This window comes from Anser cygnoides, chromosome 8 (genome assembly GCF_040182565.1).
Source record: "Anser cygnoides isolate HZ-2024a breed goose chromosome 8, Taihu_goose_T2T_genome, whole genome shotgun sequence".
In the NCBI taxonomy this organism is placed as follows: domain Eukaryota; kingdom Metazoa; phylum Chordata; class Aves; order Anseriformes; family Anatidae; genus Anser; species Anser cygnoides.
Window position 1 is genome coordinate 17,320,952 of NC_089880.1, and position 25,702 is coordinate 17,346,653.

The 25,702-nt window shown below is 47.8% G+C and overlaps 1 protein-coding gene across 5 annotated transcripts; it reads right to left on the bottom strand.

Annotated features, from left to right (window-relative positions):
- Window positions 1-918: 918 nt before the first annotated feature.
- On the bottom strand, window positions 919-21,363 carry LRRC8C (leucine rich repeat containing 8 VRAC subunit C). 5 transcript variants are annotated; one of them, XM_048059063.2, is made up of 4 exons: window positions 21,225-21,334; window positions 18,266-18,478; window positions 9,390-9,531; window positions 919-7,129 (listed from the first exon to the last, which is right to left on the bottom strand). In XM_048059063.2, exons 3-4 carry the CDS (start codon window positions 9,525-9,527, stop codon window positions 4,859-4,861), a joined length of 2,409 nt encoding a protein of 802 aa, XP_047915020.1. In that variant the 5' UTR covers window positions 9,528-9,531; window positions 18,266-18,478; window positions 21,225-21,334; the 3' UTR covers window positions 919-4,858. The 5 variants fall into 5 exon arrangements, with proteins under 5 accessions (XP_047915020.1, XP_066857320.1, XP_047915019.1 ...); XM_067001219.1 differs by lacking the exon at window positions 21,225-21,334 and adding an exon at window positions 18,822-20,785; XM_048059062.2 differs by lacking the exon at window positions 18,266-18,478 and having other exon boundaries at window positions 21,225-21,363.
- Window positions 21,364-25,702: the final 4,339 nt, after the last annotated feature.

Genomic DNA, 25,702 nt, shown 5'->3' on the forward strand with positions numbered 1-25,702 from the left:
AAGAGAAACCACCTTTTTCTTCTTCACCTGGCTCTTCAGGGCTTCATGTACACTCCAAAGGAGAAAAGAGGACAGACACACGATTTGCTTACCATGGCCTTCACTGTTAAATGCAATACACGAAAACAAAGCATCCATCACAGCTATTGAAAATTCCCAGTAGCTATTTGGCACGCAATGAAGGACAGACTGGCTCTCATGTTGCTGTTCACTGTTGAGCAGGCAACCCTGCAAGTCCCTCAGGTCTCACTTCCCAGGACACATCCTAAGCAAACTGAAAGATGAGGTTTGTCAGAGCTCAGCTCGCTCAGGCTGTGAGCTTGTCCTACAACCACAACGCTTAACAAACACACCAGGACCCTGCAATGGTTTTGCCAGTGCCATTGTGCCCATTCCGCTGGGTGTAGCCCCAAAATGCTGCCTCCTGTGTGCCTTTTGGGAGTGGGCCAGCTCTCCTGGCCCTCCACATCCTTGCACACATCAACACACTCCATTGCTTCCAGCCTTAAGGAAGGAGGAACACATACCATGCCGAACGCAGGCAGCACGAGCCTGTTGCCTTCAGGAGGGAGATTTATAGGGGGTTGCATCAGCCGTGAGGGCTCACAGCATCATTTCCCGCACAGCGCAGGCGGGCGCTGGGCCCCCACAGCCCCCGTGGAGCACAGGGAGCTGCTCCCGCAGGGACGGCCTCTTTGTGTGCCCTCAAGTTGGCTGCGGAGAGACGGGATGGAAGGTGGAGCGCGGGAAGCCAAACCGTCACCGTAAATCCTGTCAAGTCTAACGATGTTTTCTCAAGTGTGTTTTCCTGACTTCCCTCCCGAGAGAATAAACCCAAAAGATGGTTATGTCTGATCTTTAGGTAACCCAGAAACAAAGTGTTTCCAAAACAAATAATCACGTTGCAGTCTGACAATGTTCATTATTACAAAAGAACATTTTATTTCACTTTTTCCTGGGTGTACTATATTGCAATGTAACACTAGGCAGGTCTATTATCATATTAAGATTCTTGCTACAGAATTAAGGTGTTTGTCCGTTTGGTCAAATTTCAAAGTTTTTCCTTGGCATTCTTACAGGACTTGTCACCACTTAAGCACATGAATTAGTGGAAGTGCCAGAAGTGTGGTATGGGACTCGGAGCGGGTGCTTTCCAATCCGAACTTGCACAAGTTGCCGGACTGGCTGGATGCACGAGGTCAGCACAAATCCTAATTGTGACAAAGGGGGAAGTGTACATCGCCAGATTTTGATCACATAGTAGATTTGTTTTTCAGGCTTAATATACTATTAAAGTTGTCTTCTTATTTTTGAGGCACTCTGTCATCTCTGCTTCCATTACCAAGGAAGATTTATATTATTTTTGAGCAATAATGTAAAATGCCTTGCTTATATTCTGGCAATTGTATTATTTGTTAGGCACCTGATTAATATAACTAATTATATAAACTCATAGAAACCATGCCTGAAGTATTATCCACAAAAAGTCCATCCATTCTAAGTCAAATACTATAGTTCACAGAAAAGTCTTCTATTATGCAATTGCATGTGAATATACATATGAGCAGTACATGAATCACTGAGTAAATATGGCACTTTTACATATTTTTCTGGAGGTCATATCTCTGGAGGTCATAGAAGAAACAATCTTCTCTTAGCTGATGCACTTCTAAAATACTGTAATATGGTTTTGGAAAATACACCCCACAGACCAGACAGTAAGAAGTTTAGAAAAAGTCAACAGTGCAGCTACCTGAGTTTGTTCCATTAACTTTAAGCAATAAACAGTAATTTGATATTTTATCACTATGTGGGTTTTCTACCCACAAAAGGCATGCTGCCTAACGCTGCTATAGATGCAACAGCACAGCTCTCCAAGCACATGGCTCGGCAAGACAACAAGCTGACCTAGCACCTCTAAAGTGCCCTGTCCTTCCTCCTCCTTGCCCAGACCCTGGCTGAAGAGTCCTGTTCCCTTGCTGCTCCTACCCTAGCATCCATTGACCCAGCAGATCTGCCTTTTTTTTTTTTACTGGCTTAGTTTTCTGCTGGCTTAGTAAACTGATACATCCTGTGGAGGGATCAGTCAAGCACCGGACCCATAGAGGTACGAGAGAAGCGGCTGGACCATGTGCCAGGGATGGGAGCAGGGGCAAACAAAGGAAACTGCCCCTTTTTGGAGGGGATAGTTATTGGCTGTTCGATTGACTAAGCTGTCTCAGCAGACCAAACCCTTGGAGGAGATACAGTTATTAGCGTGAAAGTGCTTACACTGGTATAGTTTCTTCCTATCTAGAAGGTAAATAAAGAAATACCAGCACAAGGCACTTTATACTCATGTAACTGTGCCCACATGAGGGATTGCCCTGACATAAATATAATCAGTGGCAAACAAAACCTCCACATCCTCTAAGTGATGTATTTAAAAAAAAAAAAAAAAAAGGTGTAGAACCAGTCTCCAACCTTCAGTTATGAGGTGTGCATGATTTCCATTCAGAAGATAGACCACTACACATGAAACATTAGACACAAAATAAATTATGGATTTAAAATGCTACATCTAGGAATATAAAGATTTTTTTAAAAAAACTTCAAATGTATTCCCATATTTCAAATCTAAATAAGATAACTATACAGCTCCAACAATTACTTGGACAGTTTAAACAGTTTACATTCATCAGAGACAACAGCACTTTGGTTTACATAATTAGGTTAATATGAGCAATGAAACATTTCTCTCCCTCACATTACATCAAAGTGAAATACATTTAGAATATATATATATATATACTGCCAAGCTGTTCCAGTAAGTGCATTCCATATGAGTAAGAGTAGCTCTTGCAACAGCTACATCAGTTATAGGTCTTTTACAGAACTAAATTAAACCACTTTAAAAAAAGCTTGTTCTGATTCTTTCACGCCTGACCCATTTCTGATTAATCACACAGATTTTTCTGCAGAACATAGCCAAGCGCAAAAAGCAAGTCTGACTTGGTAATGCAGCAAGCCCACTTACCAGATTGCGCAGCATGCCCTGAATTAACTAGGAAATATTTATTTTAGATTGTCTCCCCACCTTTATAAATCAGACTCAAAACAACAATAAACTCAAGAACCCAGATTAAGTGGAGTTCAAGACATGCAACGGCAGTTAGAGAACATTGAAAAGCAACCAATCTGACAATCATCAAAAATTATTTTACATAACTTTAAACAATCTGCAACTCAACCTCTGCAATTTATAAACAGCATTGCCTCCTACAGAAAGAAGTAGTTACTCCTAGATATTCTTGCAAAGCATTTATCCAGTGCCTGCGTCTGACTCAAATATGCGTCATTGGAGAGGATGAAGAGATCTCCCCCCAGCAAGATATTTTGCTTGGTTATTTTTTATATGGTTATTTTTATTAGCTTAAATTAGCTTGTGAGTAGCACGAGAGTTATCAAAGACTATACCTGCCAAACTTGCCTAAGAGAAAGGATGGATAAATAAAAGGCTGGATAAGTTTTAAAAAAGCTGGATAAATAAACAACTGAGAATGGTTTCAGAGGACAAAGTTCCCAGCCTGATGCATTAAAGATATTACAGATTATTACAATATTTTAAAAAGCTGACATCCAACTGTATGATTTCCAATTTAATTACTATTTGGGAGATGAAAATATAGCCTTCATCGCTGCCCTTTGGTAGGCTGAGGGTTTTGAGAAGTTAATGTATTCATTTAACCTCATTTTTCCAAATCTGCAAATGTTCCTGCGTTGAGCTTGTAATACAATACCAAAACTCAAAAAAAGGAGCATATTAGCTGCTTAAAATACTATCATTTCCTTGCCAGAAGCTTTACAAACTAAACACGATTGCACTTTTTCTGAATCCCAGTCCTGCAAGGTGCCCAGCACCCCTGAGGGACACAGAGGACACTTGCTCACTTGCGGTACTGGGCTTTTAGTGGAGGATAGGTAGGGGATTTTTGAAATTAGTGTTTTATCTCCCTGCATTGCCTTTTCCAAAACAGTGAGTCCATTGCACCCCTTACACTCAGGTCAGCAGGAAATGGGCCCCTGAACCTCTCTGCATTGTTCAGAAAATCTTCAGCATGAGTCATTTTGGTAGTGACTCCTCTGTGACCTGTGGCCTTACTCTTCCAGCTCTGGAGAGGAAACTGCAATCAGTGCCTCCTGTTCGGTGCTGCATGCGAATGGAGACCTGGACTAAACTTTCCAGAAGGCCCTGGAGGAATTCTGCATGCTCCCTCAGACCAATTAAAATACCTCCAGCCCTTGTACATAAAGAACCTTTTCTACCTGCTTTGACCATATGAGAAAACAGTGTCATAAATAAAAGGAAGTCAACCCAGATCTTGTTAGATGTTGAACACCTTCAGCTCCCACTGAAGAAAAGAGGGAACAGGGCATTCAACAACTGCAGGATTACCCGTTGAAGACCACATCCTAACGGATTAACAATAACCAGGAAGACAATATAATCACCTGTTACAAATTATGCAATCCAAAGCATACAACTTAAACACAGTTCCCCTGTTGGGATTAGCCAAAGTAAAAAGAAAAAAAAAAAAAGTCAGCAGATAAAAACATTTACTTTTGCCAGTAAAAATTAAGTTACAGACACCCTTGTTCTCAGGGTAAAATAAACTTAAAATATCTTAAAACAGTGAAAAAATACGAGAAAATTTTATTAAAAATATATGTACTCCTTACTCCAAATTGCTTTGTACAGAAAGGACTTTTTGAAAAAGAAAAAAATAATCACAAACTAAATGCATATTCAAAGTATGCACTTTCTACAGCATATTTGGTAGAAGCATTATTTCTGTAAAACTGAGCAAGAGGAAGTTAGTTATTCAGCTTTCATTTGTTCCCTGACATCAGAAGGCAACGTTTCAAACAAGGTGTCCTCTACAGTGAAACCAGTCCGCTTCAGAGATCTACATTCACCAAGTTCAGCTGGGAGAATTTCAAAGTGATTGCCTTTAATATCCAAGTGGGAGAGGAATACCAAATTACCAATTTTAGGTGAAAGGACTGACAAGTTATTTTTCCCAATTTTCAGAGTCTTAAGTTTTTTGCAAAAGTATAGTTCATCTGGCACACTCTCCACTTTGTTGCAAGTAATGGAAAAGTACTGTAAACTCTGAAGAACTCCTATTTCAGGTGGGATAAAGCGAATGTCATTGTAAGACAAATCCAAATATCTGATTTTGTTGCATAGGAATAGGTGGGATGGAAGAACCTCTATTTTGTTATGGCTGAAGGAAAGCCGTTCGAGACTAGTGAGTTTCTTTATATGCTCCGGGATGTATGTTATACTGTTGTACCACAGCTTTAGGATTGTCAGTTTTCTCAGATGTTGAAAACTTACTATTTCTTCAATTGATTTGAGGTTGTTTTCCTTTAAATCCAATTCCTGAAGACTGAGAAGGCTGAAGACTGCGTGAGGTATGCGTTCCAAATCACAGTGAACCAATTCCAGCTGTGTCAAGTTGACCATCTTCTTCAGGTTGTTGAGCATCACTAGCTTAGTGCCATCATTATGGATGCACAATTTTTGAAGGTGACTTGAAACATCGACAGCAGATTGTGGGATTTTAGACAAATTACTTTTTATGTAAAGAACTTTAAGGCTTTTAAGTTCCCGAAAAGACTCCAACGTAATGTTTTTGGAAATATCGTGACTTAGGGAGCCAATTAAATACAGTTCTTCCAAATTTCTGAGGCCATACATCCAGTGGGGAAGTTCTCTGATGTCATCAAACTTGACGCTCAAGATCTTGAGATTCTCCTTCAGAAACGCCAAGGCAGCGCTGTGGATCTTCACAGAACATTGGTGCAATGAGAGCTCCTGGAGATTGTCCAACTGTGCAATGGTCGCTGGTATCATTACATTGTTAATAATTTCAAGCTTCAAAGACTGCAGCTCAGTGATTTCAAAAACGGTGTCTGGTAGTCCAGAGAGCATGAAAAGCTGCAGCTCCAAATGGCTATGGGAGTTCATCTGTAGCCGCTGTCTCAGTTTATCCGCAGTCCACTCATTGTTTAAGTTCAGCTGTTTCAGCTTATTTTCACTGACTTCAGACAGGAAGACAGCAAACCTCTTGGAATAGAGAGGATCATACTGATCTATCATATGAAGCATAAAAGCAAAGTCGTTCTTGACATCTGGGATATCATCAATTCCTGTCTCTTGCCGAACATATTCGAAGGAATATTCTTTCAGCGAGCGATAGAACAACCAGTATAAAGTATAAAGGCATGTGAGGCCATAGATGCTTACAAAGCACAGGTAGCAGTAGGAGAGTTTAGAGAACAGATGTGCCATCGTGTGATTACAGCAAAAATTCTTGTATCCTGTCATGTCTTCTATATCAACATTACAGACTACTGTAAAATTAACTTCTGAGACGAGTGCTGTGTTGTATGCAATAATAATAAGGAATTTAATTACCTTAAGCACAGTCTGGCGAACATACATGACATAGAGTATATCACCCTCCTCAACATGCAGTCTAAATTTCTTCACCTTTTCAAACAGTGCTTTGGCCTGTTCACCTTCTTTCTTGTCTAATGCCCCAGGCGTTCCCTTATCCACAACCAGCTTCTCAGGGATTGATTTTAAAGACTGTGTCTTGACCAAAGTGCCTTCAGCGCTTGGCTGGATAGTATTAGACTTATTTATGTTGTTCTTCCTGTTATCTTTCTCTTCAGAGTCTTCACCTGATACTTCAGATAAGGCTCTTGTTGTCCAGGGAGAATCAAAACATTTCCCAAGTATTGAAATGAAGTGTTCAATTTTGGAGCTCGACCCAGGGAATTTGAACCAAAAGTTACTACACAGCATGAAGACCAGCGTGTGTATAAGGACAAGGTAAGGGAAGTACTTGGCATACCAGTGTAGGGCACGTTCATAGCACACCTGATTTATAAAGCTGTATTGCTGAAGGTCCAAATCAGTCTTCAGCCCTTTCATTTCAACTGTAGCTGGAGGAGTGGATGGCTTGGGTGGAGGAAGAGGGGTTGTATCTGGGATTGCACTAAACACATTTGAACTATTAGATTGGTTCTGGCAAGGCTGTACTCGTTTTGGAAGGCATATTATCTTGTCTTGCATGACCTGAAACACACAAAAAGATATCTTTTAAGCTGATGTACAAACAATGGTGGCAGTACCACTGGGTAGCTGTCCTTGGAGTTCCTCCAGCTGTCAGGCATTCCGTCCCATAGCCTGGCACTTGATCTCACAGTCTGTGCTATTATTATTATTGTTGTTAGTCCCAACAAGATACTTGTTCTATATGCCAGGAACTAGGTCACCCCTTTTCATCAATGGTTAGCTTTCCATAATTTGGATAAAAGGGCATTGAGATAATCCAGAAAAAGCAGAAGTATGGGTAATGCTTCCAGAGAAGACCAGGGACATCCTGCACTGCTCTCCCCAGAGAAAGACTGTTCTTGACGGTTGTATTCATCCTGGCAAGTGCTACACAGTATTCAGAAAGAGCTTAGGCTTTGAAAGCAGCATAACTGCATTCATGTGGCTTTACACTTAAACTGTGATGTCTATCACACCCAAAATGGCTGACAAAGAGCCAACGCGGGCATATCTATGCTGGGAGGATGCTGTTTATCTTCAGTCTTAATAAATACAGATAGTGATATTAGAGAGTCAATGGCATTTTATACATGTACGCGCATGGACATCATTTTTATTCAGTGTCTCATACAGAGACAGTTCTCACAGTACACACCTGTGGGAACAAAGTACCTGTCCTTGACTGTCTGTAATGCAAAAGAAGAGCAACTTCTTTAATTTGGGCTCGCCATTCACGTTGGTAAACTCAGGTGAGATTGCCTTTAGGGACCAATCACCTTTGGTTTAAGTTGGGAGAACAGTCTGAGTTCAGGGCCATGCTCCCCAGTGGTCTTAATTTTAAAATACTAATCCGTGTGATAAAACAAAAAGATCTGTACTTTGCCTTGAATGACTACCTGGGATTAGCCAAACTAAGAACGTGCCTTCTACTGCAGTATGAATATATCCTTCGACATCGTGGTTGTTGAAAGCACTAAAAATAGGGTATGCAACAAGAGCTTCCAAATGCAGATCCTCCTTGACGATCCACCCTGGTGTAGGGAGATGCTGAGATGAGATCACACGTTTTTAACCATAACTGTTGACACTTCAGAAACTCCTACAATTAATTTTTGCGTGTAAATACTATTCTGATATTTCTTACACTGCCATTAGTTACACTCTGGTTTCATACCTCTGGTAGTAAGTTGAAATAAAAAGAACCTGCCCGTTATTTGAAGTGTTTCCATGCATTATTTTCCAGCATGCTTCGTCCAGTCAAAGAACCTGCCCGTTATTTGAAGTGTTTCCATGCATTATTTTCCAGCATGCTTCGTCCAGTCAAGCAGGTAAACTTAGAAACAACAGACGCTCTACTTCATGTGCTTAAGCAAACACTTAGTTTATTATGCAAAACACAGCACTGTACAGAGAGATTTTTAAACATGGACATCCTATCTTTTCAACTGAAAATATTTAAAATGGTGAAGACAGGCGAAACCATAGTTGATTTCACATGAAACCTGGGACAAGGTAAGTGAAAATCTTAGGCCATATAGGTGAGCAAATCCTCCTGAAATACGAGCTTTGTCAGTGTGTCCCTTTAGCTCCATTTCTGAGTCATGCCAAAATACATGAGACCCACGTTTGAGCCAGTACTACAACTTTCTGCTCCTGTGGAGTCCATCCCAAACAGTACTTTCCATTTCTTTTCAGCTTTTGGCTCTTCAGCAAAATTTAGCTACAGTGAGTGACAGTAATGTCAATTGTTTATGCGTCAGCATCCTCAGAGATGCTTTGGAATGGAGGAGGCGTAATATTAGTTGCGGGTGGTGTTAATAAAATAAGCACATGCATTTCAAATCCCTTTGAAACACAAAAGCAAAAAGTATTTACATTTGCCAAATAAAGAAAAACAGAAATTACAGAATCACATTTTTCCAAGCTTCTAAGCAAAAAAAAAAAAAGTGGTACAAAAAAGAACTTAATTTGATCATCTGTTTTGTTATGCCAGATTGTGGTGAAAACAGGCATACATGCACAAGCCAAAGCAACAGCTCTTATCTGAGCTGGCATCACTCCACTGACTCTGGTGCAGCTCTACTGATTTACAGCTGCAGAAAGTCTGGTCTGTGTTATTTGATGTTTCTGCCCAAGCAGCTTTAATCCCCAGACTAGCAAATTTTTGCTTTGTTCACTGCAAATTCAAGAGATAAACAATGCAAGGCACTGTCCTCGCGAGGACTGTCCTCGCTTATTGCTCTCTCAGTGACCCCGAGAGCACCTCCCTCGGCCGATTTACCTGCAGCGTGCACCCAAACACACCGATCATCAGCATGGCGACGGAGAGATAGTCCGTGAACACATCCCACCAGGGCTTCAGCACTCTGAACGCTGGCTGCTGCTCTGAGAACTGGCGAAACTCGGTCACGGGAATCATCCTCCTGGAAAAGAGCAAGGCCAGCGATCAGCCTCCTGCGGCCAGCACCCAGCGGTCTATGCGAGACAGTGAGAAAGTTCTTCCGAGAGCTTTGACACAACCCGCTCTGGACATGAGAGGCCCGGGATGTGGCACAAAGTCCCCAGTTGCCTCCCAAGAGGTCCCTCGGACACCCACCTGACAGGGAATACTCGTGCTGCCACCCAGGAGCACCAGGGTCCCGTGCATGCAGGGAGACCAACGTGCTCTGCGCTGACTCCCACCCCGCCCGACGGGTCGACACGGCCTTCTGAACGCTGCCAGCTCCGTACGCGCTAGCCTTGATCTCAAAGGCCTGGCTAAAGCAGTTATCCGGTGCTCAGATTTCACAGGCCCGTTTAGCTATCGTGTTTCATTCGCTTCCGTTGTATTCATAGTGGTTTCTGGGATGCTCTTGAATATTTGTGTGCATACTCACTACAGTTTTAAATCTACTACGTTTTGAGCGCAAGTTGCTAAAGTGCTTTAGCTAACCAGAACTACAGGCAGTATGGGCAGATCAAGGGCTTTATCTTCACCTCAGATGTCTAGGCTTACATCATCACCTCCTTGGAGAAATCAGCTCCCGCACGAGCATGTACAGACAGACACCGATCTGTAAGTCCGCAGTGCGTTGTGTAACTGAATCCCTGAGATCAAACCAGCACTGAAACTCCCCAGTAAGTTACAGTGGAAAGATAAATCCACATGGGAACGTAACAAAAATACTCCCAAGGACAATTTATGAAGAATGTCCTTTAACTAATATCGGAAACGCCCACCACAATCACCTCATGTCACAGCCATATTTTAAGAGTTTACAGTCCCGGTTCAGCTGTGTGCTGGAACCCATGGGGTGGCTTTGGTGCCACCCAGCAGCACGAAGGCTCAGCCATGAGGCTGACACACTTCCCAGGGACTGGGGGGATTTGGCTCATCCAGAGCCTCATCCAGAGGGAAGGACACTGCCCTAACTGCAAGTGTATGGCCATCTTACGAATGTATCGTTGCTCCCACTGCACCGGCCATACTTGGGTGAAAAGATGGCCAGCTCAACACCCCCTCAAGGAGCACTGTGTCTCTGCTTGCCCAGCAGCTCCTCAGGAGCTGGACCCATCCCCAAAAGCAGCAGCACGCACGAGGTGACGCCTGTAAATGAGCTTGGGTTAATAGCTGGGCTGGGGCTTCACCACTTCCTGAGTGGGGAGCATAAACACCTCCTAGCCCCTGCTCCCTGCCCTCTTTCAACCCCTTTGTGTTGCTTTTAGCATCACTTGGGCGGACAAGAGAGTCTCTGTCAGCTTCTTGTCTTCAGGACGTAGTCCCCAAGACATGACACAGGCTATGAAACCAGGTGAAGCCGTGCACCTCCCTTGCACAGCCAGCACTCCCCTGCAGGACATGCAAACTAATTTATTATTAATTTTATTAAGCTGCCAGCTGGCCTGAACAGCTGCCTGGCGGTAAATGGATGCAGCCACGGGTACCATGCGCACCCCGGAGCCGCTCCTCTGGTCCATGTGTGCTCAGCTGCGCTGCAGCAGGGGCTGGGAACTCTCTTGGACCCACGGCACAGGGACAGCCCTCAGGACCTGCACCACACAGCATAGCTGTTCCATTTGATGGGCTCCGCTCTGTATTTTTAGGGTCCTTTGTTGTGTTACCTGGTCGCTTTATTTCTTGTAAGTGACGTGTGGAGAATTTAAATGAAGGGAGATAGTTCCTGGTGGCACAAATACATGCTACTCCCATCCCTTGTTCTCTTTTGTGGTCACCGTTTGCATAGTGTGACTCCTCATTAGCAGAGTGCACATGCTGTCACCCTGGTTAATGGTCCAAGCGGGGAGACCTGTGCACAGCCAGCCTCTCTGAGCCATGCCAGGTCTGCAGAGCAACGCCACAATCTGTTTGCCACTTATATTTTCCTTTATTATTTTTTTTTTATTTTTTTTTAAATGAAACAGTTACTGAACAATGGCAGTAGTACTGCACATAGCGATGGTAAATAAAATAGCAGTGTCTGATGACAGGCTACTTTTTTTTAAGCTTCAGAAAAAATGACATTCACAAGAAGCTTTAAATGGAGATTGGACACGAAGAAGGTGGATAACCATTTTCCAGGATTCTCTGGAGAAACCCTAGTGCTTCTTTCATTGTGACACCAGCACTAAAGAAAAAACACTGGAAAGAAACACAGAGGAGCCTGGGCTTGCCAGCACTGCTGTAATGGCATGACAAAGAGTTACACAAAATTGTGCCGTCTTCATCTCCGTCTTCCCTGTCACTGCTTTCACACTCTGGCCTGTCCAGTGACCAGGAGGACATCCATTAGCAATGGCTTCGGAGCCCCAGCAGAGACACAGCAGGCCCACACAACCCCGACATAACCCTCCTGTCCACAGCAGACACCCAGGGCCACACGCACAAACAAGGCCTGTTGTGATTCTCTCAAAACAAAGTGATTCTGTCAATCTTTACATTCATTTAAACAAATCAAACCAGAGATGGTAAAAATTCCTACCGCAGCCCAAAGAGCCATCTCTGGGACAGCACACCATCCGTTGCAGGTCGCTACCTCCTCTTACCACATGCAGATGGAAGAACATGAGTTTAAAATTTCAGCTGGTGGAAATTAAGACAGTGTGACTGATTTCAGCTCGCCTACATTCAAAATGCTATTTAATGGCACAATTTACGGTACCCAAAACGTGAAACGTGACTTAAGTTGAATAGTCTTTTAACCCACCTTAGGAAACTTTGAATTCTAAATATTGGAGTAACTTTTCTAATTACAACCAGAATTTGTTCTTTTTTTCTCTATCCTGTATTTCTAACAACCCTCAATCTCTAGAGAAAAGAAAACCGCACATGAGACAGATCACCTGGCATTCTGCTACCAGTAGGAAATCAGAAAGAAACTCAGATTAAGAGCTGTACTGGCTCATTGAACTGTGCTGCAGAAAAGTGCTGAGAGTTTGCCAGACGAAAAACAAAAACAACAACAACAAAATGGAAGGGGAGAGAAACTAGGAGGTTTTTATTATTTTAAATTTTCTAGGATATAAAGAAGAGTCAATGAATGAAAGTAAGTATGTGATAATAAGATGAAATGCTGGAACCCAGGAAGATGTGTAAACAATACCTGAATCTTCCTGCAAGGGAAAAGGAGGGTCAAATCTAGTACCCTGTAGGCATGTGCAAAGACTTCAAGATAATAAGCAGATACGGCTTTTGCTGGAAACAGAGATGTGGAAGAACACCGAAAACAAAACAAAACAAAACAAAACCCACAACATTCAGGTCCAAACTCTTCACTGATGTAAACAGGAACAGCTTCCAACCAAATAGCAGATATTTACTCCTGCAGAAATCTAACCACAGAAATCAGCTCATGCATGGGCAATGAGAAGCACAGCACGATGATTTAACGTGACCTGAAAGAGCTAAGGAGAATAAATAGGTTCAAGTGGGAAAGGAAAGTACCAGACACAAGTTAGACTTAATAAATGAGAGATTAAATCAGGGGATGACTCCAAAACAGCCACGTCACAAAGCACCTCCTGAGCAATTGGCCTTCACCAGGGGAAACGCGGGGATGCGGTGTGGACGCACGCTGCAGAACGTAAAGGAAATTCATTAATTAGCTGTCTGGCGCTGGCAGCCCGCAGGAGCGGGCAGGCAGGGCTGCCAGTGGGATCTGCGGCTGTGCCGGGCTTCGTGCTCCGAGGAACAGCTGTGTCAGTGGCCGGACGGGGGTAGGCCGACAGACACGGCTTCCAGCTGCGGCCACCCTGCCGCTCCCGGTGACACCGGCAGACACACCAGAGCCCTCCTGTCACGGCACTGCAGGCTGCCAGAGCTCCTCACCTCGGCCCGTGCTCAGAGCAGCCTGAGGGATGCGGCACTGTTACAGGGTACAGACACGTTAATGCTCGTGGCTGCGCACCTCCGATACAGCCCTCAATAAAAACGCTGTTGGCTCCTCGCGGCTCCCCACGCTTCAGCTATTGCTAGGTGACCGTCGCTATTTTTAAGTAGGTGCTTGTGGAGCGACTTAACTTGTTTTAGGCGGCGTAACTCTGAATGGACACAGATAACTGGGCGTCCCTGCCTCTGTTCCGCCTCTTGGTGCAGGTCTGTCAGACCCCAGACCCCAGCAGGGTACAGCAGGATGGCCGTGGGCTGTCACCTGCTGTCCTTCCCTCGCCGTCCCCAGGCTGGGGACCGGCCTGGCCATGAGGGGATGGACGACCTCCAGACTGCTGAGAAAGCTGCTGAGCAGCGAGGCCTGCTGCCACCATCCCAGCTATCACATCCTTGCTGAGCAGAGCCCGAAGATGTGCCCCACGCTTTGGGCCCGGCCCGGCCCACCGTCTGACAGAACGGCGGCGGCACAGCTGCTTGTTGTGCTGTATGTGAGAGACCGCGGCTTGGCAGCGCTGTGTTTGTCAGGCTACAGACATTATTCACCAGAAGGCAAGCTCTTTGCCATCTTACTCTTCCAGCAGGTACTCAACCACGTTGCTGTGCCCTCAGGCAATTGCTGTCATCCATCACTTGTTTTAGGTAACATCCACAGCCTCGCACCACAGTCGGGGCCCCTGGGCACTGGGCAGGCAGTTAATGTCAAGGTTGCATCGGTTCAGTTAGGGCAGGGTATAAATAACAGGCCAGAGGGAGAAAGGAGGAGGAACACAGCAGTAGGACAGAGGTAAGGTTGCAGAAATGGTTTAGTTTAGAATGAGGAAGCACAAGAAGTTGGTGATATCTCTTAAGCTAACCAGAAAAGATGTGAGCATTATTCGCCAGCTGACACTGAACCACATTTCCCTGCCATTGCACCGACCCCATCTCGGGCAGAGGACCGGCACTACCACCTCCTAAGCTCAGCCCTGGGCACCGCAGCCATGGCCCCGAGCCGCTGGCAGAGACGGGTTTCCGCAAGAGAGAATTTATATTGGGACCATGCAGTGCTTCACATCAGAGATCTATCAAGGGGGGAAAGCATTGGGCTGGGTAGAACCAGCTCTCCTTGCTGTTTTAAACATATTGCATGTGTTAGGATAAATTATGAAATGCCTTTTGGGAATACCGCTGCAAGTAGGTCTCTGGGCTGGTTCCCATACATGATTTATAGCATATTCATCTTCATTAAAGGAACAGAGCACAGCACATATGTAACAGAGGCCACAGCAATTACAGGAAGCGACGAGCTCGTGACTTGGTGGCAGGGACTTGCTGAGCCCTAGGGCACATGGGACTGGCATCACGCATCCCCAGCGCCCTGCAGCTGGCTGTAAGTGGTCACCGCTCCACAGAAATACTGTCAAGTCACTTCTCAGGTGGCACCAAAAATTGTTCTAACCGCTTCTAGAAACAGGCTTAGGGGAACAGCACCGGACTATGCATGTTACAGAAGTTGCTGTCTTTTTATTTCAAACTTTCCAGACCCCTATGACCCAAAATTTGGCCTGTGTATTGGGGAAGCATTTTTTACTGCACTGTAAACAGCTGTCCACAGCTGACTAATTTTAATTTATAAACCTTGGAAACTGTGGTTTTGCTGGTTGTGGCAACTACAAAGGCTGATCCTCATCTCCAGCGCTTGCCCTGGAGTCCCCCACAGCTCCTGGCACTGCTTGTGCTGGCACCGCAGACACAGATAACGAACCCATTCCACTTCGTCACCTAACCGAGAGCGGAACAAAAGTGGGCCCAGTGACAAGGCCTCCAGTCTGAAACAGCACTGATTAGACTAAGGGGGAAATAAGATGATAAGGGCTGGAATTAGCAACTCCTAATTCCCAAGAGTTTGATGCCATGCCCTTATCTGAGTTCTTACAGAAATCGTACGTGCGGAGGAATGGTATCTGAACTGCCCTGACACTGAGCTCTGGTAATTACCCTGCTATCTGTTTGCGCTGACCAAGATGTCCAGCATTTGGTCTGCTCCCATGTAACAGACAGTAATACCTTTCCTAGTAATTTCTCCCTGGCTTTGAAGCGTTGCAGGAAACTAGTGTCCCCGTCAGGCTCTACAGCCATTGGTGTTTCCTGTAAAATAAAATAAAAACTGTCTTTTTGGGGTGGGGGGGGGGGTGAGGGGGAAGTGGGGGTTGGAAAAACTACTTTGAAAACCGAGTATTTGGAAGTACAGCAAAAAGGTCTCGCATGTTGCCATTTCTTCAAACATGATGGGCTACTTTTTGTTCTGTTGATCACAGCAGAGGTTTTCATAGGAAGAAATACCATCATTTGGAAGAAATACAAACAAATGATGCTGTTGCTTAAACATAAATCCCACGTTAAGGAACTGGAAAGTCATTAAAAACAATCCATTTGCATCCAAACAAGTTATTTTTAAGAGACATATGTTTACTGTATCGTCAAACAAACCACTTGACATTTGTCTTCTCGGGGGTGAGGCTGGCAAGGAAATGTGGCCAGAAGGAAGGACAGAGCATGAGTCAGGACTCCCATCAGGAGGTGGCCATGGACTCCCTGCCTTGGGCACGCCACATCGCCCTGCCGTGCCTCCAGCTGCAAACAGAAAGGTGCCTACTGCCTTTACCGGGAGGGATGAATACAAAATCCCAATATATTGCTTTTTCCAGTTCTCTGCAAGTGATCGAGTCTGAACTCACAGCAAGCCCAAACTCCTCTGCAAAGCCACCGGAGCTGTGCTGATACTGCACGTAACAGCAGCCGCCGTTAGGCTGCCGTGCGGGGAGCGGACAGAACACAGCCAGCCCGTAGGACGCGTTATTCCAGCACCCAGTTTGGTGGCCCTACAGCCCGTGCCCTGCCCAACGCCCGCAGCCAGCGTCGCGGGTTCAGAGGCAGCAGTGACTGCCCCATCCCTGCTGCGGTGCCCGGGGAGCCGCTCCCAGCCCCGAATCCAGAGCTCGGAGCAGACCTGAAGAATGTAATGAGGAAGCGACTTTAATAATTGCGCGTCAAAGTATACGCTGCAATTTCCACCTACACATCCAGTAAGCGCCGCCTTGGCGACGGCATCCCATACAATACCCTTGTTGTTTTAATTGAGCCTCGGTCCTTTTTCATGCATTACACACCAAAAATACTTCCTATTGTCAGCAGCTCTTTGACTTCTGTTTGGTTGGACTGAAGACAAAAAAATGTCCAGGGCCAGATTCTGCCAGATAAAATCTCAGTGGAATCGATAGCAGCTCTTTTGTACCATAGCACTGTGTGGAGATCTAGCTTTGCTGAACTCTTTGTCCAAATTTAAAGAAAAGTGAACTCTACATTTCCATGGGATTCTCTCCACTTTTGGGCTTTGGCAATCACATTCTTAGTTTATCAGGGCTATCACTGAAGCCTAGGGCCCTCTTTCCAGAGCTGCAAGATGTTCTTAACGCACATGAAAACCTTTAACAGCAAACCCAAGAGCAAGAAACTATCCAGAAAGTACTATTTTAGTACTGCTGAAATACGTCTGAATGATTGAGAAAAGTAAATGCTGATCAAGTTTTAATCGAAGCTACAACAGGCTTTCCACAAACACTTACTGATATACTCAGGTAATGAAGACAGGAACCATGTCATAGGATAGAAAATATTACATAAACTAGTGCCAGTGATTATCAAAGGAATATTCAGGGACTCCAGGCTAAAACAAGTGCTCAGAATAAAAAATGTTCAGATGATATAATTAAAAGTTAATTCCTAATTGGGACATGTAGCACAAAGAGTCCATTCTGAGTCTAAGCAGTTCAACCATCTGAGAAGTTAGTTAAAAACTTTTTATGCAGTGATTGAGCCAAAAACATTAAAGAAATGCTGCTTTCATGATTTGTGAGACTACTTCGCATAAGGGATCTTTTCTGCTCCTGCTCGCATGCTACACAAGAGAGCTTTCTAAACTTTGCAATAGTCTCGTAAAACACAAATCCCCAAACGCCCAAATAAACATGCGGGTATTCTCAGCCTGAAGCACGGCTGATGCATTTTCCTGCCCCCAAACCATCCTTTGTGACAAAAATCCCCAACAATGAAAACATAGCTCAGTCCCACCTGCACTCCTGAAAAAAATGGAAAGACTAACATATAGAAACTCAAGCACGGGTATTCTTATAACGGGTATGATCATCTTGTTCAGATGCAAACGGGTAAGACAAACACGAACAGCTACAGAACCCGAATTGCTACTCATGCAGGAAGACTTTTAAAGATCACAAACCTCAGAGGTCTGGGAAACCAGAGCTACCTGCCTAAATTCTTTACCAGACGTTTTCAGTGCTGCACCCAGCCGTGGCCCGCTGGAGGGATTAGCTCGAAACGCACTCCATCAGAAAGCCTGTCGGTGCCCCACAGGACGAAAGGCTGTATCCACTGAGCCCCAGCTTCGCCAGATCAAAGCCATCGCACAGGGCTCGGACGGGGCTGCGGCAGGCGGGGCCTGTTCGGACAATACCGTCCACAAACACCCACTTTCGCCCTGTGAGCTCACATGAGAACAGCCTACCACTGGGACTACTGCTCAGGCACACACGCTGGCTGGCAAATAGAGACACCTGACAGTGCACTCTCAGAACACCGAGCCGCTTCCTTACAGCAACCCCTGCTCCCGAGCTGCCGCAGGGCGACGTGAAGCCGGCACGTGTCAGCCCCTCACAGCGCAGCGGGCAGGGGCAGCACCCAACCCGTGCTCTGCTTCACCACCAGCTCCAGAGCAAGCATGCGGTCCAAGCTCCTACCTCGTTTCCAACGATGAGCAAATGAAACTGGAAGTGTTCTCAGCACGTCAAGAGTCTCATTGCTGGCTTGTTGAATTTTGGATTCCCATCGACACAAAATCACTGGGTGCTATTGTCACTGAAGGGAAACGTGGGCTGGTGTCTCGCTGGTTTCAGCGGAGCATCCCTTAGTCCAGGATTTGAAGTTGGTATACAAGGCTGGGCGCTGCTTGCCTAAGGGTCAATGGAAAAGTTGAAAGCTGACTCCAGCAGAGAGAGAAACATGCCTTTTATACCACTCTGCAGGAACAGGCTCTGCCACCCGCGCTGGTTCAGACCCCGGGGATCTCCACGCTCACCCCAGCAGCAGTGCCAGCAACTTTCCAGGAGAGCCGTGACATGCTGCCCTGCAGGGGGCATTTCTTTCACCGCTGAAACACCAAGAAGCAGACCCTACACATTACTACAAGCCTATCCGAGATAACACAGCCAAGAACCCTGCACTCCAGCTTAACGCAGGATTCTCCCAAATGATTAGAAAATGCACAAAGCACATACATGGCACCGCCCTACCTACCTGATCAAACACTCGACTGCAAATCAGCCCTTCATGGAAACAGCCGACACAACCTCCACACTGGAAAAAAATGGAGAAAAACCCCACCATCCTGATCCAAGCTTCGGGCTCTCCGGATGATGCAGCTCTAGGGTCTGTCCCGTGCCTGACCAGCCACTGCATCAGGCACCAAGGCACCAAAGGAAGCAGGAAGGCTGAGCCAGGGCTGCCAGCCTCGCAGGCAGCCCGAGATGCTGTGCCTGCCTGGGGACGGGGCAGCACTGCGCCTGCCCTCCGCTGCAGTGGGAAGCGACACAGCAAATGGCACTGTCGCATCTGCCCAGGGAGCAAACCAAACCTCCCATCTTCCTCGGGGGACAGAGGTCTCAGGAACACAGAACCCAACCAAAGCCACTGTGCTATGGCTCGAGCTTGCACCAGAGCTGGGTCACACAGAACCGCTGGGCGCGCAGCTCGGGGATGAAGCAGAGAGAAAAGTTTCCATTATGTCGAACACATGAAATCCAACACTGGCTAACAGTCTCCTGACAAACCATTTCGGAAAGAGAGCGGCTTCTTTGCTGTACTAAGATTTTGGGGGAAGTATTTTGGAGTTCCTGTCTTTTCTCCCTGACGTACAGTGTTTCCTCTTCAGACGGTTCTTTACCACACGCCCCCCTCCGCTGCCCTTCAGAGCTCCCTGGCAGCGAGGACAGGATCTTTTCACTCAGTTTTCTCAAGATGGAAAAGAAAAAACTGTAAAATCCAACTCTAGCTCCTGCTATTGTGAATTGTTTGGAGTACCATTGGAGATTTTTCACTTCCTGCAGCATTCAAAGAGGCTTGGGCTGGGAAATGCCTTTTTGGCAACAAATAGGGGCCACTTGAATCAATGCTAAGGGGTCAATGCACAATCGGGGGAACTGCTGCTCCCAACAGCCTCCGGCCCGTTTTGTTTCGGACCCCGCGGTCACTCGGGTGACCCCCATGCCGTGTCACCTCCCTGCCGCCGGCTGTGACGCTGTCCTGCTCGCGGGCAGAGCCCTGACCAGAGGCCTCCAGCCCCAGGTGGCGGCTCCAGCGGTGCTGCCGCAGGAAGCAGCCCGGGCTGCTGCGGGATCCGGCTGCCCGACAGCGCCGGGCGCTGAAGCGAGGAACTTTGGCGGAGTTCAGGAGTCTCCGATGCCGGTCTTCTCTGGCAGCCAGCGCTGGCCATGTCCAATGCCGGGCACACAAAGCAATGGATTTTTAGGGTTTCTGTCAGAAAGTTTCTTCTTAAAAGTTATTCCAACAGTAAACAATTAAAAAAAAAAAAGCCACCACAGAACGGTGTTATTACTGTAAAACCTACAGCAGGGCCTGTAACTACCCAGACGGGAGGAAAGCAGCATCACCGCTGCCACACATTTTAGCAAACTCAGAGCGCAACTGGAAAAGGAAATGATTCAGAAACCACAGGTGCTCAGCGCGGGCTGCTGCGCCTCGCTGGCAGCCCTGGGCACAGGCGAGGTGCCGGGAACCCGGGCCCGGGTCGCGCCGGGGAACTGGCTGCGAGCGGAGCTGGGCCCGGCCCCGGCTGCCGACCGCGGCGTGTCCGGGGACAACGAGAACGGGCCCGGGGCCGGGAGCGCTGCCCTCGGACTGCTTCCATCGCGCCAGAAAGAAAAGTAAAAGCGGCTCTGAAATCGCAGGGGGGAGGGGAAACGTGCCCCCTCGGCTGAACAGGGAAGGCATTTTTCCCGTGTTCCCCGCACTGCCATCTTTTTTCCTCTTTCCCCCACCACCCCACAAAGCAGCCCTCTGCCTCCGCGGGCTCTTCTCCAGCACCCCGCGGGGCTGCAGCGCTCCCGGCAGCGAACGCGCCCACGTGCGTGGTGAAACCCCGCTGCTCGCCAACCGCGCGTCCGACCTCGGAGCAAGCGATTACCAAAACCCCACCGGGCCACAGCTCGCACGCCCGTTTCTGCACGTTCCCCCGCTTCCACGCGTTTTCTTCCCAATGAAACCCTACCAGACGCACCCTGCAGCCTTCCCCAGCCTCTCGCCGCGCTCGGCCAACTCTCCCCGGCGAGCTGCAGCGGCTGCGGGCGAGCACCCGCCAGGGCAGGGCGAGGCGAGGCGAGGCGAGGCGGGGCTGCCCGCAGCCGGTGCAGCAGCACCGGGACGCCCCCGCTCCGTGCCCCCGGCGGGCTCGGGAGGGCCGCGAGCCCCCAGCACCCCCCCGGGGCCCCGCTGCCTGAGCCGCAAGGGAAGAGCCGGCGGCCGGGGTCCCCCGGAGCCGCCCGCCGGGGCTGCCTCGTCCCGGGGAGAGGGCAGCGCGGAGCCGCCGGGGCTCGGCACCTCCCGGGGCCGCCTCCGCCCAGCGCCAGGCCCCGGGCACGGAGCCTCCCGGAGCCCGCTCCCGGCGCCGCGGGGCCTACCTACCTGCTGCCTGCCGGCTCGGCGCGGGGTCACGGGCGGCGGCCGGCCGGCCGGGCGCTCATGCCGCGGTGCGGAGCGGTGCGGAGCCGAGCCGAGCCGAGCGGGGCCGGGCCGGGCGGGGCCGGGCGGGGCGGGGAGGCCGCCGGCAGCCGCGCTCCGCCCTCGCCGCCGCGGGGCCACGTCTCCAGCCCGCGGCAGGCGGCGGGGCCGGGCCGGGCAGCGCAGCCCCCTCGGGCCCGGCCGCGCTCCGCCCCGGGGCCGGGGGGGGGGGAGGCCGCGGCGGTCACCGGCAGCCGGCGCCTCCCGGGGGGGGGCGGCCCGCGGCGGCGCCGGGGCCCGGCGTGAGGCGGCCGGGAGGGGTCCGGCCGCGGGGCGGGTGGCGGCGGGGGGAGCTGGGCGAGGCCTCGGCCTCGGCCTCCGGCGGGGCGGCCTGGGAAGGCTGTGAGGAGAGCGGGCTGGCAGCGCGCTGACAGCGGCGAAGCGCCTCAGAGGGTGACAATTGGAAACACAAACTTGCAGCCCGGCGGTTCACAACGCGGACTGCAGGCTGCTGCTGAAAGGAGCGGCGTGCTGGAAGGGACTTCTGCCCGGCGCTGCCAAGGAGGATTTACGGCTCTGGCAGAGCCGGGACGGGACCGGCTCAGCATCAGAGGGAGGTGCTTGCTTTTCCTCCGATGACTTGCCCCAAGCCTTAGGGATAGCGTGTGTATCCCCGCAGGGACACGCAAATATGTAAACACGGAGAAACTCAAATATATAACCCCCCTGGGGGGAGTTAATGGAAACAAATACGCCATGAGGCATCACAGCTGTCTTACTGCAGAAACGCTAACTGGATCGGGATGTGGACCCGGGGGCTGCTGCGGGGAATTCTGGCTTCGCGTCCTTCTGAGCCATCTGCTTCGGGGCTGCTGAGGGCAGGCGCAGGTTCCTCATCCGGGAGCCGCTGATGCGATTTATAGCAGTGGAAGTTCAGCTCATCGTCCGACCAAAGCGTTTGCTTAAGTGCTTCGCTGCACAGGGCCGCTTCCCTCAGCCGAAGCCCCCGGTTGGGTTGTGTTTTCTGAGGAACCTCAAGAACCAAGGGGCTGAAGCTGGCGCAGCTCCCTCCTGGTCCTGCGGAGCCGCCAGCCTAAAAGATTTCCGCAGTAATTCACCATTATATAATTTTAATGCTTGTCCCCAGGCACCGGGGGATATGGCAGAAGATTAAAACAAATGAGCAAGATTTCCGTACGGACAAATGCCCTGGGTTTCTTTTTTGAGCTAAAGAAACCGTTACCGTGACTGCTGCATTCATTTTCTTTTTATTGGTTTCTTTCCATTACTCTTAACTCCTGGCAGCAGCTTAAGAGAATCCCTCCCTGTCCTGGATGGTTTCTTCTTTCAGCCATCTGCAGTTGTTCTGTTCACCCTTTCGTCATCACTTAGCTCATTTAGTCTTTTCTCATAAGGCAGTCCCTCCCGTTACCTAATCACATTGCTGCTTTTCCCTGAAGTCCCTCTCAGTTGCTCATTTATTTCACAGTGACACGGTGGCCAGTAAGCCTGCCATTGTTAACGTTTCCTGTTGTGGACTTTTGGGCTATTTTTGTTCGGAGTTGCTGATGTACTCTGAGCGCTGAGCTAAACTTCCCGAAGAAGAATAATCACAGGCAAGGTCACTGATACTGCAACAGAAAAGACAGTCCATGGATAATTACACCCGGTGGGATGGAGGCTTAGTGCGCTTCTGCTGCATGAGCTTTTGGTGGGAGAAGGCCCAAAATTCACATCTGAAATTATACACACTCCTTTGCTACCTGCAAAAAAATGTGTAATTTATTTGGAAAGTTCCCCCATTGTTTTAAGGCCATCCAGGCAGTTGAAGGCTGAAGTCCTTTGGGGGTCTTTATTTTACTGAAAGCATCATTTCTACCACAATGAAACAGGATTCAACCATGTGTGTGACTGCAAGTTTGCTTGCTTTGATTTCAGATAGCCTCTTTGTTTTCCACTGACTCCAAAGGAATGTGGGACAGGCCACCTAAGAAATGCCATTGCTGCCGACTTCGTGCATTTGCCTTTTTTGTCAATTGGCCTATTCTATCATTCATATTTTACAAATTCCGGAAGTGTTATTGCTGCTACTGTGTGCTGCCTTGCAGCATTTACACTGCAACAAAACCAGTGCAGCACTGGTTTGCTCCGAGTTAAACCCATGGCCGACCAGCCGGCCGCAGGGACAGCCGGCACCATCAGCACTCACCCCGCTCAGCTACACACGGTCTGACTCCTTGGCCTGATCCAGGGTCGGGATGCGCAGTGCCAGCACAGCATCTGCTGGGATACAGCCCTAAATTTCCTATTCCCCCTCAAAATCCCCAAGCCTCTTGGCTCCCGAGAGCAGCCCTGAAGTTGGGGACGAGGGGATGGTGCCGCTCAGAGCTTGGCAGATCCCCTCTCCCCTCAGCCTCAGGAGAGAAACTGGGGCAGGAGAACAGGGGCTAGAGTGCAAGAGCTTTGACTATACTTGGAAACAGACCCACGATGAAAATGCTTTCCATCAGTCATCTCTTTCCAACAACTGTTGAAAACAGCATAATCTGCTAACACAGAAAGCTAAATTGCTTTCAGACAAAGTACTGAAAAATTACTTCTGTGATTTAACTCGCGTCCAAGCTGCAAGCTCTGACAGCTCTAGTGCTTCTCAGCTACTTGAAGTTTGTCAGTTTATCTTTTCCTCTACTTTGCTCTCCTCCAGATTTACATTTTAACCCTTCTCCCTCCACAGCAGTGTTTTTGAAACACGACTTAGATTTTACACCACCAGATGCTTAAACAACAGCAATGTCCTGGAAATGCAGACTTTTAAAATAGATCACGTGGATGCTATGGATTGAATCCAGGTAGGAGAAGCAAGGCTTCAGAGCAAGGTGAGTAGTATGCTACCATTTCTTAAGCCTGCAACATTTTTATTTATTTATTTATTTTTTAACATATTAACAGCTACTTTAATCAGAAGGAAAACACAAGAGGATTTTTAATCTCATGGACTCTTTTGTTGTTCCTAAGTAAAAAGGAGCCACATTCAGCACTGCTACAATTACAGTGAAAGCAGTACAATTATGTCAGGGAAGAATTTGGCCTAACTAGTTCTCTGTGGAGTGCTGTATTGACAGCACTCCCCATGTACCTTGTATTGTTCAGAAAACAGAGAGCAAGAGACATGCCAAAAGAAACAGGACTAACTCCCATTTTCTGACCTTTGGCTGAACTGGAGCTCCTGGATTTGAAAGGCGCCTTACCTCTGTTAGGTTTCTGATCGTTAAGTTTTCTTCAGTGATCTGTCTGCAAACTTCTTAACTGGGGAGCCGTGCAGCTACACTCGGTACACCTCCTGCAGCTCTGAGCCACGTGCTTCACAGGATGCAGCATCTTATCATCTAATTTTAGAGGTGATGCAGTAAGGGGGGGTAGCTCACACAAGGCAGGAGGGATGGAGCCCAGCAACCAGAGCTCAGAACAAGCACTTTATAATTGCTAAACACTGCTGTCCAAACAGTGGCTGTTCTTATTACTACCAGTGCATCTTCATTGGTGTGACCGAATAAGCAAGCAGGAGCAAGGACATCTCGGGGAGGATTTTAGGACGAGGGGTAGCTGGGGCAGCCCAGACACCTTTGGCTGCCTGAGGTCCTGCCTCACAGCCTTCCCCTAACTCTGCCCCCTCTGACGTTCCCTGCTAAACTGCTCTAGTTGCTCTCACATACGTACTGGCTTTTTTTCTTTTCCTCTATGGGCACCTTCTCTTACCCTCATTCACGCATCAGATGGCTTAACTCAGGTGATCACTTTTCTCTTACACTTGGTTTTCTCAACAGCCTCCTACCCCTCACAGAAGCCAGACCACGATGCTCACAGAGCCAGCCTGCTTGTAACCAAATTAATGCACAGAATATAAATTAGTACAAAACGGCTCTGCTTAGAGGGGAGTGTCTGTTTGTCAGAACGGTGACATACCCTGACTGGTATCCTGGTTGTGATGCTCTATGGGACTGAATCACTGGCTCCGTGGCACACTCCCCTGGTTTACACCACGGAAAGAGGTAACAGACTGGCAGTTATGGTACACCCTGCATCATGCTTTGTGCTTGGATCTTTCAAAGATGAACCCATTTTTTTCTTGTCATTAGACCTCAGCTTGCATTTTTTTCCCTATGCCCCCCCCCCCGAAATTCCACTGTCAGACTGCTCATCTTTTTGTCCACTCTTTCAACAGTTATTTGCAGATCTTTTACTGCTAGCAAATCTGTGTCAATAAATAAAATTAAAAACAAACAGTGTGCTCTCAACGAAAATATCCTCTTACACATCTAACAATGATAAAGTAAACATTTGAGAAACAGGTCCCTGAACTTCTGTGGTATTTTAAAAGACATCTCAAAATAAACAAAAAGAAATGTTTATTGATCATCTGGAATTTTTAATTTCCTATTTTG